We start from the raw sequence: 15,971 nt of genomic DNA on the forward strand, positions 1-15,971 counted from the left end.
TCGTTTGTGTTGAGTCCCAATTGACGCCAATCAAGTCCCAAACGTCGTGGGGGGTTGGATGGCCGAATGGTTAGCACGTGCGTGCTGTATCATAAAGCCTGTCATTGAGTCAACTGGCGGGGTTTCGAATCCCCGGTTGTACGTGACAAGGAGTAGGGTCGTCTGTCCAACCTCATGGGTTTTCTCCGGGTCCTCTGGTTTCCTCCCACTGCTAAAGACCCCTACGCACAAGCGAATTATTGAAATAAAATTAAACCATATGTCAATCCCGAAATGACCTAGTTTGTGTCGAGTGGACGTTAAACCCCATTTCTCTCTCTCCCAAACGTCGTCAACTGAGTCCCAAATGTCGTTTATGTTGAGTCCCAAATGACGTGATACCAGTGCTTAAACCCATAAGTGCATGGCTATGGTCTACGCCGTAGAGTAAACAAAGGCTGAAATTGCATGGCTACGAAATTTCCCGTATCGTTTTTAACAGTTTGAATTTACCGCGCTAAAGGCGGTTCCACGGGAAATCCCCTTTGGACGCCATTGTCTAAATCCAGCATGGCCATCCTGGCAATGTTTTGAGTAAAATTTTCGCCGATTTAAGACATGATTTGTACAGTATCCCATTCATTTGCCAAGGAATACTGTGTGAGTTGGATTACGCTACAGAGTGTGTATTTTTGTGTTGTTTTTTTTACAAAAAATAGCATTTTTTTGTCCCTTTTTTTGCTTCACATAGAAATAGTAGATATTTGTGCTGCAGTTCAGTGTGTTTGATCATAATCTATGGTTTGATGAGTGTACAAAATGTAGTAGTGACTCGGATGATGATGTCGCCTGTCTAACCTCTTGTTTTTTCTTCATTTTTTTACGGTTTCCTCCCACTGCTGTTGTAAAGTTATTGGATATTTTAAAAAAAAAAATTCTGTATTGTGTACCAAAGAGATGCCTCTAAAAGCAGCATACTTCATTTCTAATATTCTGCATCAATAAATATTTTTTATTGCACTCAGAAGTGGGAACTTTTTTTTTTTTCCTGATTTCAAGTTGTCAATTCTACCTCCACCTACACTTATGTAAAAAATATTTCCGTTATTTTCTTTACAGATTCAGAAAGCCCTTTTTATACTCTTTCTAAATATATATACTTTGTAGGGTTGTCATTGTCAGAAAATATTTTTTTCCTCATTTTTGTATTTAGCACCAATTTCCGTCTCAATGCCAAGAATTAGGCTTATGCACGAAAGGGGTTTGGGAACAAAAAATGGTTATGCATTTATGGGTTAATCTGCTTATATCTGGGATCCAACATGACTGACGCTGCAAGGCCACGCCGTACATCAGAGACCTGGCATCTATTAAATAGGTTTTCGCTCATGGCAGTCTTCATATCTTTGACGGGAGGGCTGTCATTTTCCTTGCTTTGTAAGTGAAGATTAAGTTTACAGATGATAGGGAGAATCATTGAGACACTTGGTAAAGTTTCATTACAGACGATTTCCGTAGCCTCTTTCATTCCCTTTAAGAAAGCAACTGCCTCTTCAGTTCGTTACTGTTCAGTAACAATGACCGCGCTTCTTTTTTTATGGCAGTACCGGTAAATGTTGCATGTAGTGGCACAGTTTGCTCAAGCATATCATACGAGCTATTCCATCGGGTCTCGACGTCTTGTATAAGTTGGTGCTTTGGATAGCCCATTCGCTGTTGTTCATTATGCAATATATCCATGGCAACAACGCTGCGTTTCAAATAGGCAGCAGTTTGTCGACACCTTGATAGTGAGTTTGAAAAATGTCTACTAGAACCGAAACCCATTTTCACAACTAGATTTAAAGTATGAGCGAAGCATCCGATGTGTTTAGTTGTGTCAATGTCAAATATTGAACAAGCCTTTACAATGTTTGACGCGTTGTCGGTGACAATGCATGTGGATGTTATCCCCCATTCATTAAAAGATTCATTTAGAGCCTCCTGTAAATGATCGGCCGTATGCTGAACGGGCAGTTCACAGGTTTGCAAAACAAAATTTGTCATGGTCCAGTACCGCAAGAGATGGGCTGTAACCGTCATGTAAGACTGTGTTACATTTGAAGTGCAACAATCAGTCTTGACAGAAATGTGTATGGTCTTCTCCAGTTCTTATTTAACTTTCAATCTGGTGTCCTCATACATTTTAGGTATAACTTTTCGAAATGTATTTCAGGAGGGTAAATTATATTTTGTTTCGGCCTCGCGTGGAGCATATCGATGAATGACGATGATTCAACTGTTGCGATGGGGCGCATGTCACTGAATAAGTGAACCGCAACTGCCGTTGTTATGGTAAATGCCTTTGGACTCTGATTTCGTAATTTTTTAATGGTCTCAGGCAGTGTTGGTTGAATACAATTTTTTTTTTTTTTTTACCCTGGGGAAATTAAAAATCTCCTTTTCAGACATTTCCTTTTCAAATTCCTTGATAAAATAACAAAGGGAAAGTAGGTGTTTGACTTAGAAACAGAGAAGACGAAAGAAATGAAGAGTTAAAATAAGGGGCACAACTGAATGTTACGTGAAACCATTGGCTCTCATCATGACATAAGCGGTTAACATTTCTCACCAGTGGCATCTCGCGTGAAAAAACAAAACGTGTGTGTTTTATTATGACTATTCTGTTTAATTACAGTTCTAGGTCCAAGCACGTGTTGCAAAGAATACAGTGATAAGGATTATTTTTATGGACTTCTTCTTACAAGTGAAGTACAGTAAATTTCGCATAAGTCGGATCTAAGTGGACTGACCAATTTTATCTGAGTTAAGCGAAGAACCGAGTTAGCCGAAGACCAAAATTCAATCTTATCTCGATTAGAAATAAATTGCAAGAGCCAGATAATAACTGATTCGAAGTTGTGCTGATTAATCGGATGCCGTATAGATTCTATAATGTCAATGTCTGTACTAGGTTTTTGTCTTGTGATTGTTTGTTGATAAGTAAATTATAAAATGATGCGTGAACACTGAATAGCTGATTGTATATTATTGAGCTGAGTAAGGCATTCCCGTATTCTGACTTACCCCTACAGCTTTAACTGCTAATTACAAATCCAATACCGGCAATAGATTACAATTCATTCACTAGTACAACAATTCCCATACATAATATTTTAACATATATAGCGATAATCATATTGACGAAAAACAATAACAGAAGACGGTACAAATAGAAAAAAAATATGTGTCATTTAAAAAGGTGGTGCGGGCAACATATTCCGAGGGGGGGGCAAATAGAAGATCCTCCTGACTGGTAATGTCAGGAACTCGTTTATTCGTTGTCATGTACACAGCAACGTCACATTCTGATTGTGAATTCAATAATAAACTAGACCTGCGAGCAGCACTGAACCGGCTTTCGGGAATCAGACAGGAAGAGTCTCATAAATAGCCCATTCATCGAGCTACCAAACGATACTTTAGTTGTATTGATCCGTTGATACCCGACGGTGAAATCACGATTTTCGCAAGAGTACCACTTTTTTACTGTTTATTTTCTCAAAATATAGGATATTCTTTCCACTACTTCCGGTTTACAGATCATTGTCGGGATAGATTTATCAAGTGGTATGGGAACTTAACTTCCTGTACCAGAAGTTTCAGAAAGATCCATTGGACACTTTTTAAAAGAAAGGAAAATTAGAGGGCCATTATGAGATATTTAACGATATTAAGTAAATAATTGGTAGTCCAATGTCATTTTGTTTAGGAATACTTACCTCCCTCATACCATTAAAAGTTTCTTAGTAATATAACGACTTTTCGACTTTTTTTCAAAGATTGGTGAACTTTTTGGACCATTTATAGTGAGGCTGATGTTCCCCAGCAAAATCCCAAAACAAATAGATGACACATACTAATTAATTGCACATTTATCTATTTGAAAAGTATCAAGCAATCAAACTGATTATCTTTTCTAGCAGAAAATGTTCACGGTTGAACTCTGTCATGGTTTTGAAGTACATGGTAGTGAAAATTTCATCACTCTCCATCAGTTAGAGTCAAAGTTATCTTGTTCTAACGTTTCGACCAATGAAATTGCTTAGCTTTAGCGGAAAATGTTAATCATTGAACTCAATTAAGACATTCACCTAATGAAAATCTACACCAATTTACAAGCAGAGTTGTTATATTCCAAAGTCTTGACCTCTAGAGGGTCCAGGACCTTGGTATTACATATTATACACTATTCGCGTTGAAGGAGTGGACATATAGTTGGGCAGTTTCGGTCCGCTATTTCACAAAATTATGTAATACCAAGGTCCTGGAGGTCACAATTTTTATCCGATTTTGATGAAACTTTAAAAAATGTGTTTAGATCCCAAAGATCTTGGTTCCTTTCGATATTCACGCACTTCCTGTATTGTGGACCCTCTACAGGTCACAATTTTTATCCGATTTTAAAAACCGTATATATATATAGGTCATACTTTTTATCCGATTTTAAAAATCGCGCATATCGGACCGTAACTACCTGAATTATGGCCCCTGATTGTACGAAAAATCGCGTTTTTAGCTTGTGGACCCTATAATCATATTATTATTATATCACCGTTACAACCTAAGGACGGCTGAGTTCGAATTTTGTGAAAATCGGCCCAAAACTGACAGATAAAATGGCCGCCCTTTGTTCTCAAATAGTGTAAATATATGGTATATCAAGGTTGTGGACCCCTAGAGTGCTAGAGGCCACAATTTTGATTATGGCTCCTGATTGTACGAAAAATCACGTTTTTAGCTTGTGGAACCTCTAGAGGTCATAATTTTTATCCAATTTTAAAAGCGTTTAAATGTATCACTATTACACCCTAATGGCGGTTGACTTTGAAAATCGGACCGAAACTGCCTTACAAAATGGCCACTCCTGAGTCCTTGTACACAAATAAAAAGTATGTAATACCATGGTTGTGGACTCTCTAGAAGTCACAATTTTTATCCGATTTTGATGAAACTTAAAATATATCTTTATATCCCAAATATCTCAGTCTATTTCGATATTCGCGCATTTTAGACCGACCATAATTTCCTGGATTATGGCCCCTGATTATGCAAAAACTCGCTTTTTTCTTTAGCTTGTTCTCTATCCATCTCTTGCAAAATGTGGGCATATCTTGCCTGGCAACCGCTGGTAATGTTATTTCATCACATCAACTTCTTTTCTTTTGAGACTTTGTTTATGGAGTGATGAGATTAATAAATACTGTAAAACAATTAATTTGTCAATCAGTTGAGGCTATTTAATGCTTGGCATTGATTGCTAATAACGTATAGAAAACTTTGTTGCGGCTACCATTCCTGGGTTTGAAGGTCAGGTATGATATGAAAACGAATACTGGTTAGTAATTTTTTGAGAAATTTCTGGTTAGGGTAAGCAGAGATAAGCAATTTGATTGGTTGATGCTTCTATTTTGGGGATTTCGGCAGGGGAATGGACCTGGCTATTGGCTTGTTTATTGGACTGTTAATTATTACTATTTATTGGCCTATTATTTATTACCATTTATTGGACAGTTAATTATTACTATTTGTTGGACTTAATGATAACCTTTTTCATTTAGGTGCCGACAGATTTCTTCAGGATATTGAGCAAATGATTGGTGTACAAAGCAGACATTGGCACAATTTCTTTAAACTTTTCTGGAAATTTCTTACACCAGGCACCTTATTGGTATGTTTTTTAAAAAAAACATTCTTTTATTTATATTTTATTACTTGAAACTGAAAATTACCTTTATTAATTTCTATTTCAATTGGTCTGAAATATTCCATCCCATACAGGACATTTCTGTACGATATCATTATTCTTAACATCTATGCATTTTTATACGCCCACATGCACATGGAAATGTGGACGTATATTGCCGTCGCCCCCATCCGTCGTCCACAATTTCTTGTGAATGGTCTAACGCCAAAAGTTATGATCCGATTGTTTTTAAATTGATATATATTGTTCACATTGGTGAGATGAAGAAGCCTATTTAGTTTCAATAATTTCCGTTTATTACGTCTAGAGTTATGGCCCTTATATCACTTCGTTGGATCTTGTGAACGCTCTAATGCCAAAAGTTATTATCGGTTTTTCTGAAATTTATATGCATTTTTTAAATTAGTGAAACAAAGAAGCCTATTGAATTTCAGCAATTTCCGTTTATTATGTCTAGAGTTATGGCCCTTGTTTCACTTTATTGAACCTTGTGAAAATTAGTGAAACAAAGAAGCCTATTGAATTTCAGCAATTTCCGTTTATTACGTCTAGAGTTATGGCCCTTGTTTCACTTTATTGAACCTTGTAAACGCTCTAACGTTAAAAGTTTGCATTCGATCTTTCTGAAATTTATATACATTATTTAAAATAGTGAAAACACGAAGCCTATTGAATTTCAACAATTTACAATCATTACTTCTAGAGTTATGGCCCTTGTTTCACTTTGTTCAACCTTGTTAATGCTCGATTGATGAAAGTCATCATCCAAAATGTATGAAATTTATATGCATCATTAAAATTTGTGAAACAGGTCTATTGAATTTCAGCAATTTCTGTCAATTATGTCTAGAGTATGGCCCTTGTTTTACTTTGTGAACCCTGTGAATGTTTGAATGACAAAAGTGATCAATCGATCTGTATGAAATTTATGTGCATTATTTAAATTAGTTAAACGAAAAAGCCTGTCAAATTTCAACAATTTCTGTAAACTACTTCCAAAGTTGAGGCCCTTGTTTCAGTTTGTAAAACCTTGTAAACCCTCAAACGACAAAAATTTTAATCCGATCTGTATGGAACCGTCTTGTAAAGGCCCCCCAATTACCTACAAAGGAATAAATAGGCGACAACCATTGTTGACCGCTCGGACGATTTAGCTGCTGTGGGCATATGTTTCTCGTTGCCTGGCAACCTATCTTTTGGCTCTCCTGTACAATTTGGCAAAACTCGGATATGACCTTTTGACTTTTCAACAACAATATACTGGTATGATGTATTAACAATAATTTATAAAATGAAATCGGTTTTAACATCCTACTTTTCTGCACCAATCAGGCTAATATAGACAGACAATGGTTTATATACTATTCAAAAAAAGTAGGGGATATTTGATTTTTAAGTGTTATTAAAGTCACCTAATGAAACTGACGAAGAAACAAATGACAAAATGAAATGAAGTTCACATTCATCGATTTATTCCAAATGATCGTTAGACTAAGTAAGGCACAGACTGACCATTATAAGGGTAAAATGATACCCGGGTCAAATACCCGGGGTCAAACAGCAAAGTTACCACAGCATCACAACCAAGTCAGTAACGGGTAAATCCTCCTCTGTTTGCCAAACAAGCATTGATCCGACGTGGCATACTCCTAATGAGACGTCTAAGGTCATTTTGGTCCAGATTGTCCCATTCCTGTTGCAACGCAGCAGCAAGTTCTTGGACATTGGCAGGACGTTGTTGACGTTGACGTAACCTCTGTCCAAGCATGTCCCAGACATGCTCGATGGGGGAGAGGTCGGGACTCAGTGCTGGCCAAGGTAATGTGGTGATGTTCTGTTGTTGGAGGTAACCTGTAACGATCCTGGCCCTGTGACATCTTGCGTTGTCATCCTGGAAGATGAAACGGCGGCCATGACGTCGTGCGAACGGCACAACATGGACTGCCAAGATGTTGTCCCGGTAGTACTGGCCTGTAACACGCCCTGCAACAACATGTAAAGCCGTTCTTCCAGCAACAGTGATGCCTCCCCACACCATAACAGAACCACCCCCAAATCGATCATGTCTGATGACGTTAACGTCTTGGAAGCGCTCGTTTCGACGACGCCACACCCTCCTACGTCTGTCCAAAAAATCAACAGTGAACCTTGACTTATCTGAAAACATCACATTGCTCCAGCGTCGATTATCCCAGTGTTGACGATCCCTACACCAACGACGTCTTGCCTGAATGTGATGATCTCTCAAACAAGGGATCACGCGAGGACGTCGGGCGCGAAGGTGACCCCTATGCAGTCGATTCCGAATCGTCTGGCCACTCACTCTCACACCAGTGTCTGTTTGAAGACGAGCGCTGATCTGATTTGCTGTGATGACACGATTTCTCAAGGCCAAGGTACGGATAAATCGATCCTGGGCTTGAGTTGTCGCCCTTGGTCGACCTGAGCGTGGTCTGTCCTGTACAGATTGTGTATCACGGTATCTGGACCATAGCCTGCTTATGACAGACTGAGAAACATTCATCGTCCGCGCCACAACCGCCTGTGTTGTGCCGATCTGTAGCATGCCAAGGGCACGTAACCTTTCATTTTGGGTTAGCCGACGCATATCAAAATTTGTTTTCTGGTCACTAAAACAATTAAACTGATGTTTCCACCCTGGAATTCAATGCCACAATGACTGTAACATTCAAAGTCAGAGTCGTGCAAATCTTGGGTTGGACCCCCATGATGATCCCAAGCATCACCTGCATTCCATGCGGTAGCTATTGGTGCGCTTGGGCGTCACATGTAACTGGAAATGTTTCTTCTGTTAGGTTCTATAGTGACTTTTTTCATAGTCATATGCATATTTTAGTATTATGCCCCCAAAATCAAATATCCCCTACTTTTTTTGAATAGTATAAAATGTAATCATTTGCTTCCTCAAGTAAAAAAAAAAATGATAGACTGTCTTTGTTTTTTATATGCCCACATTGAAATGTGGTCGTATATTGTTGTTACCCCCGTCCATCCGGCCAGTGGTTGGACGTCCACAAGCAATTGTGGACACTCTAGAGGCTAAAGTTAATATCCGATTGACTTTAAATTTATACACAGTGTTTAAGGTCATGAGACGAAGAAGCCTATTTATTTTCAGCAATTTCCGATAATTACTGCCAGAGTTATGGCCCTTGATCACTTTGAAAAATCTTGTGGACGCTCTAGAGGCTAAAGTTAATATCAGATTGACTTTAAATTGATACACAGTGTTTAAGGTCTTGAGATGAACAAGTATATTGATTTTCAATGAATCTTTATGACTTGAACAGCTAAATCCAGGATGTTAAAAGTTTCGTATACTAAACGTTACCATGGGGCAGAACTTTATAAAAACCAAACAAATTCTAATGGTTTTAAGATAATTACTTAATGAGTTGTTACTCTTAATCAGATTTTAATGTATTATAAATGTTTCATTACCGAAAAAAGTAAAAATATGCGACAACTCTTGTCGACTGCCCGGACGATATAGTTGCTGTGGGCATGTTTCATTGCCTGGCAACCTATGTTTTTAACCAAATATAATATTTTCTTATTTCAGTTTTTATTGTTCTTTAATTGGATTCAGTATTCACCTATGGAATATGCCGGTAAAAAATATCCACTATGGGCTGAATGTATAGGTTGGGTTATGGCTTTTATACCAGTCATTCTTGTATTGGGTATAGCTTTATCTCATATACTCAAAACACCAGGTTCTTTATTGGAGGTATGTCACTTTATTTTATGGCCAAATTAAAGTCTTAATAATGTTTATCCAAGCTAGTTCTTCTAAATCATTGAAATCTTATATACAAGGACATTTAAGTAATGGGGGAGGTGAGTTTGACCATGAACAATCCATGATATTTGCAATCAATCTTTGTGATTAGTGTAGAGTTCTTGTTTTACCTATTGTTAGTCAAGAAGCAAAATGGCCTTCCATGTATTTGATGGTTGGTGAGTCTTTTGGAGAAATTCTGTAAACATTTTTTAAAACCCAAATGGGAAATATTGGGTTAAATTTAGCTGATTTGTGGCTGACTCTTCCATGCTCTTACCATACTGAAAACATAATCTATTAATTTTATACAAGTGGTCATATTTAAATATAATGTGGATTATTTCTTTTTCTTTTACAGAGAATACGAATATTACTGAGACCCTCAGAAAAATGGGGACCCGCTCATAAAGTTCCCAAGTTTGATTTGAATGATTCTGATGGTGTGACTTTGGAAAAAGGTAAAACCTTAACAAACCCAGGATTTAATCCAACTGGCAGCCCATTTGAAACTCAGATATGAAGGATTTTAATAGAAAAGATATTAAAAAAAAAAAAAAAAAAAAAAAATTACCAGACGAGGACAAGTCCTTTTCACTGGATACTGCTCTAAATTTGATCATCGAGCAACAGTTCAAATACAGAAAAGCCTTACATTATCAATGTATAACTTCATGAGTGCCAAACAAGAAAGCTGATTTATTTGTGTGCAAACTTCCTTGGAATTTCCGGTGATCAATGTGTAAACAGTAAAATATACGGTTTTATTTTCATCTGACATATGATCATAGGTTGATGGTGTTTGCTTTTCAAAGGTAACAGGGAACATTTCTGTTATTGAGATGGCTGAGAATGATAGAGATAACCATGGGCAATAGTAAAGACCAGTTGTTAAATTGATAGATCTCGTCAAGAAGATGGATATTTTTATAATATAGAGGATATATATTTCTCTTGCACAATGTGATATACAACCCAATATAGGATTTAACAAAAGAAGCATTTGCCAAAGATCACGTTCGTCATTAATTAATAGCAAAAGAAATGTATCAATTTTTTAGTATGCCAAATTATTTTAAAAGCTGAGTAAAATACCATCTTGTATGAAATGAAGTGTTATAATATGATGTATTACTACCGGTAGATATACAGAATATATAGGAGCTTTGCTATTATTTGGTAAATGTGACTTGTGCTGGCAAAATGAGTTGCTATGATGAAATTTTAAAGATGGAGTTATTGTTATTTTCAAATTTTCTAGCTACATCAATATCTTCAAAATGATGTATTGTTTCTTTGAATCGGGCAAAAATCAACTGAGCTTTATCCGTTTGAAATTGCCCTTGTCAGAAAAGGAAGTTAAAGATGTCCGTATGTTCTAAAACAAAATCATATAGCAACCATGCCACTTATTTGTTATTAGGTTGTCGTTTAATGGTGATAATGTAATTCAAAACAATAATATCCAATAGGTATGCTTGTATATTTTACATGCCGCATGAAGCCACAGTAAATGGAATTCAACTGTCAAAATATTTAATTCTCTTCGAAAAGAATTTTCGGCCTTTTTCATTGTTTATTTCCATTTATTTTGATATACCTGTCTCCTCCGTCATCCACAATTTCTTGTGAACACTCTACAGACTACATTTATTATCTGAACAGTTTGAAATGTATATATATTGTTTTCATTAGTGAGACCAAGAAGCCTATTTATTAATTTCAACAATTTCTGTTAATTACTTCTAGAGTTATGGTCCTTGTTTCACTTTGTTGAACCTTGTAAAGGCTCTTAACGAATAAAAATATCATCCGATCTGTATTAGATTTACATGTATTTTTTAAATTATTAAAACTAAGAAGCCTATTGAATTTCAGCAATTTTCGTTTATAATTTCTAGAGTTATGACCTTTGTTGAACCTTGTGAATGCTCTAACGACTTAAGTTATCATCCAATCTGTATTAAATTTACATGCATTAGTAAAATGGAAAAGGCTATCGAATTTCAGCTATTTCCGTTTATAACTTCTAGAGTTATGGCCCTTGTTTCACTTTGTTGATCCTTGTGAATACTCTAACGACTTAAGTTATCATCCAATCTGTATTAAATTTACATGAATTAGTTAAATTAATTAGTAAAACGAAGAAGCCTATCGAATTTCAGCAATTTCCGTTAATAACTTGGAAATGTGGTTGTACATAACTTGGAAATGTGGTTGTACATTGCCGTTATCCATCATCCACAATTTCTTCTGAACACTCTACAGACTACATATATTATCTGATTAGTTTGAAATTTGAATATATTGTTTACATTAGTGAGACGCCTATTTAAAGATACATTATGCGAGATTTTAATAGAGAGTTGGCCATTCTTGCTATAACAGTTAAAATATAGATGATGAAAGAAGAATATATTGAAAATTTCAGTCAAATTACTTTATTCTGAACAAAGTTATCACCATTGTAATTTTTGACTAAAAATAGGAGTCAACTCTCTTCACCGTCCCCGAGAATGGCCGATCGTTTGATTGACAGCCGTAAATTCCACCTACATAATCTCTATTATCAAGTAACGTTTTCAATGGCTGTGGTACCGTTAGCATATTCAGTTTGAGACGGGGTTGCAATTCAATTCGTATCACATTTATTTTTACTACAAATTAAAAATAAGACTTTCAATAGATAAGAAGTGAAAGTTTGAAAGGAATGTACCAAATCAATGAGGCATAATTATAGCCGACTTCTTGTTAGCCTGCGTGTAAATCTTGTACTGTAACTGGTAGGCCTACGTAACTCCCGAAGCAGACAAATAGGAAACAGTGATCCATTGGGGTGACTTTAGCTGCGATGTTTATCAATTGACAAAAGAGCATATAATACCGACATCCAAACTCTCATTTTAACGACAACTAAACATAATATCAAGGCCGTATATATCGAACTTTCAATCAAATTGACTGACATGTGGCCTCGCTCAACAGCGGCCTCGCTTTGTACGTCAACGTAACAGTTAATTTCCGCTTACGACACCATTTAAAAATTTAATCAATTAATGAAATCCTGTTTAAATCCAAGCTGAATCCAAGCCATCCGTGGGTCTACAGAGTTGATTTTGTGCTTGTTGTGTAAAAAAAGATCTAATTTATAATTTCTATGACATCTGAAGCCTAAATAAAGACTTGCAATAATTAGATTTAGCTCTTGCATAATGTAAGTATGTTTAATTGTAACCATTTCCATTAGTTATTTCTAGATTTATTTGGGGGTGGAGTCTAGTGTGTGCATGAAATCATAAGGTCGGTCCTTGAGTTTTTATTCCCCGCTTGTACGTGACAAGGAGTTTGATTGCCTGTCAAACCTCAAGTGTTTTCTCCAGGTTCCCCAGTTTCCTCCCACTGCTAAAAACACCTAGCCTACACGCAAGTGAATTATTGAAATAAAATTGAGCCATGTTAGTCCCAAAATGACCTAATGATTTAAGTGGTATCGAATGGACAAGAACAGTCCTCTAAATTCTAAACATCTAGAGATTTCTGCTAATTATCAATTAACTAGTCATTAATCCAAGACATGATTCGGATTATCAATTAATTTATAGTATACCGCCACGTGGTTGTAATTGACAATCAACGTAATTATCAATCTATATACGATTACAATTTTAAGATTTTTTCCGCCACTTCTGAAAAAGAAGCGCAAATACCTTAAAACATTATTGCCAAAATCAAATTTTAATCGCCACTTTTATTTTTATACACCCACATTGAAATGCCATATATAGTCGTCGACACGCCTGTCCATCCATCAACTAAAGTTAATATCTGATTGACTTTAAATTTATACACGGTATTTAAGGTCATGAGACGAAGAAGTCTCTTGATTTTCACCAATTTCCGATAATTACTGCCAGAGTTATGGCCCTTGATCACTTAGAAAAACCTTGTGAATGCTCTCAAGGCTAAAGTTAATATTCAATTGACTTTAAATTTATACACAGTGTTTAAGGTCATGAGACGAAGAAGCCTATTGATTTTCAATGATTTCCTATAATTACTGCCAGAGTTTGTCATGAAACAAAGAAGCCTATGGATTATCAACGATTTTCGATAATTACTGCCAGGGTTATGGCCCTTGATCACTTTGAAAAATCTTGTGGACGCTCTAGAGGCCAAAGTTAATATCCGATTGACTTCAGATTGATACACAGAGTTTAAGATCTTGAGGCGAACAAGTATATTGATTTTCAATGAATTTTTATGACTTGGAATAGGGTGGCCCACGCACCTACAGAAATACAGTCCACCGCTGATAGTTCGAGACTACCACTGAAGCGTGCACATTTGCCATGTCGAGGCCAACTTTCTGACAGTATGATACTATAAATAGCCATGGCACGTGCAATTCTCTACAAATCTATCAACTATTACAGCCGTAAAAAAATTATTGTTGACGATTTTGAATAGCAGTGAAATTAAGCTTCTTGGTTATTACAGCAGATTTAGAAATTACGTTCGTTTCATTTTTTAAAATCGCTTTATCATTAACTGTACCGTTAAGAGCGGCATCTTTTGGTTTAGTACAAATAATATCTCAGAAACACTCGGATTAGACAGGAACATACTAGCAGTAGTTTCATTTTACTTTTACAAGCTTCTTAAAACAATTGTTGAGCTAGCTAACGTGCTCATTTCTAAATTCAATTTCTTGTTCTAGCTTTCTGTTATGTTTCGTAAAAAAGTAGTCTTGATTATCCCGACCTGTCAATCAGCCCTAGAATGGTCGATAGACTGGTTAAGCGAGACTAATTTCAAAACAAGGGCACGTAACCTATCTTTTACTCAAAAGTGTCTGGATGTTATGGACGACACATGGAACCAGTTTTCAGTCTATTATTTATAGATGATTAATGGTCATAGCTTATTAAGTACAACATGATCGTTTATTTAGTGACTATAATTGTGTGAAACTGATTTGAGGCTTGGCATATATATAAATATTGTGGCGAAATTGTCGAGATATATGGAGATATTTATTTATGGTGGGTCACCCTACTTGGAACAGCTAAATCCATGATACAGTATTAAAAGTTTTGTATACAAAACGTTAGCATGGGGCAGAACTTTATAAAAACCAAACAAATTCTAATGGTTTTCTGAGTTGTTGCTCTAATCAGATTTTAGTGTATTATAAATGTTCCATTACTGAAAAAAGTAAAAATATGCGACAACACTTGTTGACTGCCCGGACGATTTAGCTGCTGTGGGCGTATGTTTCGTTGCCTGGCAACCTATCTTTGTTTAGCTTGTTCTCTATCCATCTCTTGCAAAATGTAGGCGTATCCTGCCTGGCAGCCGCTGGTTAACTGACTCTGTATACAAGCGTTAACATGTCAATAATCTTGTTGATTTTTATGATTATATTGTCACTGAACATGTTATATGAAAGGGCGCACACTAAATATACACCGTAATAATAATAATTAAGGTCATGAGACGAAGAAGCCTATTTATTTTCAACGATTTCCGATAATTACTGCCAGGGTTATATGGCCCTTAATCACTTTGAAAAATCTTGTGGACACTTAGAGGCTAAAGTTAATATCCGATTGATTTTATATTTATACACAGTGTTTATGCTCATGAGACGAAGAACCCTATTGATTTTCAACGATTACCGATAATTACTGCCAGAGTTATGGTTCTTTTTCACTTTCAAATATCTTGTGGACACTCTAGACTCTAAATTGACTACGCAGAGTTTAAGGTCTTGAAACGAACAAGTATATTGATTTTTCAATCGTTTTTGATAATTTGAACAGCTAAATCCAGGATGTTAAATGTTTTGTATACTAAACGTTGACTTGATAGCAACAAGCCGAGTTTGTTTACGTTTTGTGCGGGTTTGAAAACTCGTTTTTATTGGTTGAAAATGAGGTCATCGAAACTACTATTTTATCATATTTATAACAATAGGTTCGCTGCTTCACAATGAGGCCAAGTAATACATAAGGGGATATGCCAGTCAGCCCGCAGCGATTGGAGAAAATGACTAATTTCGCAGAGAATTTTAAGACAAAAGAAAGATTTATGAAAACGGTATTCTTACAAAACGTCCAAATAACAAATAGAGGTGTTTTAAAATACATTATTGCTATTTAAATACGCCCACATTTTCATGTGAACGTATATTGTCGTCGCCCCTGTCCGTCTGGACTTACACAATTAGTTTGTGGACACTCAGGTCACAGTTTTTATTCGATTTTGACAAAACTTAAAATATAGGTCTATCTCCCAAAGATCTCGGTTCCTTTCGATATTGGCATATATCGGACCATAACTTCATAGATTATGGCCCCTGATTGTACGAAAAATCATGTTTTTAGCTTGTGGACACTCGAGGTCACAATTTTCATCTGATGTTGATGAAACTTGAAATACATG

General features: G+C 36.2%; 1 protein-coding gene across 2 annotated transcripts in view; it reads left to right on the forward strand.

Moving 5' to 3' along the window:
- The window catches only part of LOC126825385 (sodium- and chloride-dependent glycine transporter 1), a 337,837-nt gene extending 327,201 nt beyond the window's left edge, over positions 1–10,636 (forward strand). For both annotated transcript variants that reach the window (XM_050555001.2, XM_050555002.2), the window contains 3 exons: positions 5,580–5,689; positions 9,309–9,476; positions 9,889–10,636. In XM_050555001.2, coding sequence (XP_050410958.1) covers positions 5,580–5,689; positions 9,309–9,476; positions 9,889–10,050 — 440 coding nt within the window. In that variant the 3' untranslated portion in view covers positions 10,051–10,636. The remainder of the gene's footprint in view (positions 1–5,579; positions 5,690–9,308; positions 9,477–9,888) is intronic.
- The last annotated feature ends 5,335 nt before the right edge of the window (positions 10,637–15,971 follow it).

This window comes from Patella vulgata, chromosome 6, assembly GCF_932274485.2.
Source record: "Patella vulgata chromosome 6, xgPatVulg1.2, whole genome shotgun sequence".
NCBI lineage: Eukaryota > Metazoa > Mollusca > Gastropoda > Patellidae > Patella > Patella vulgata.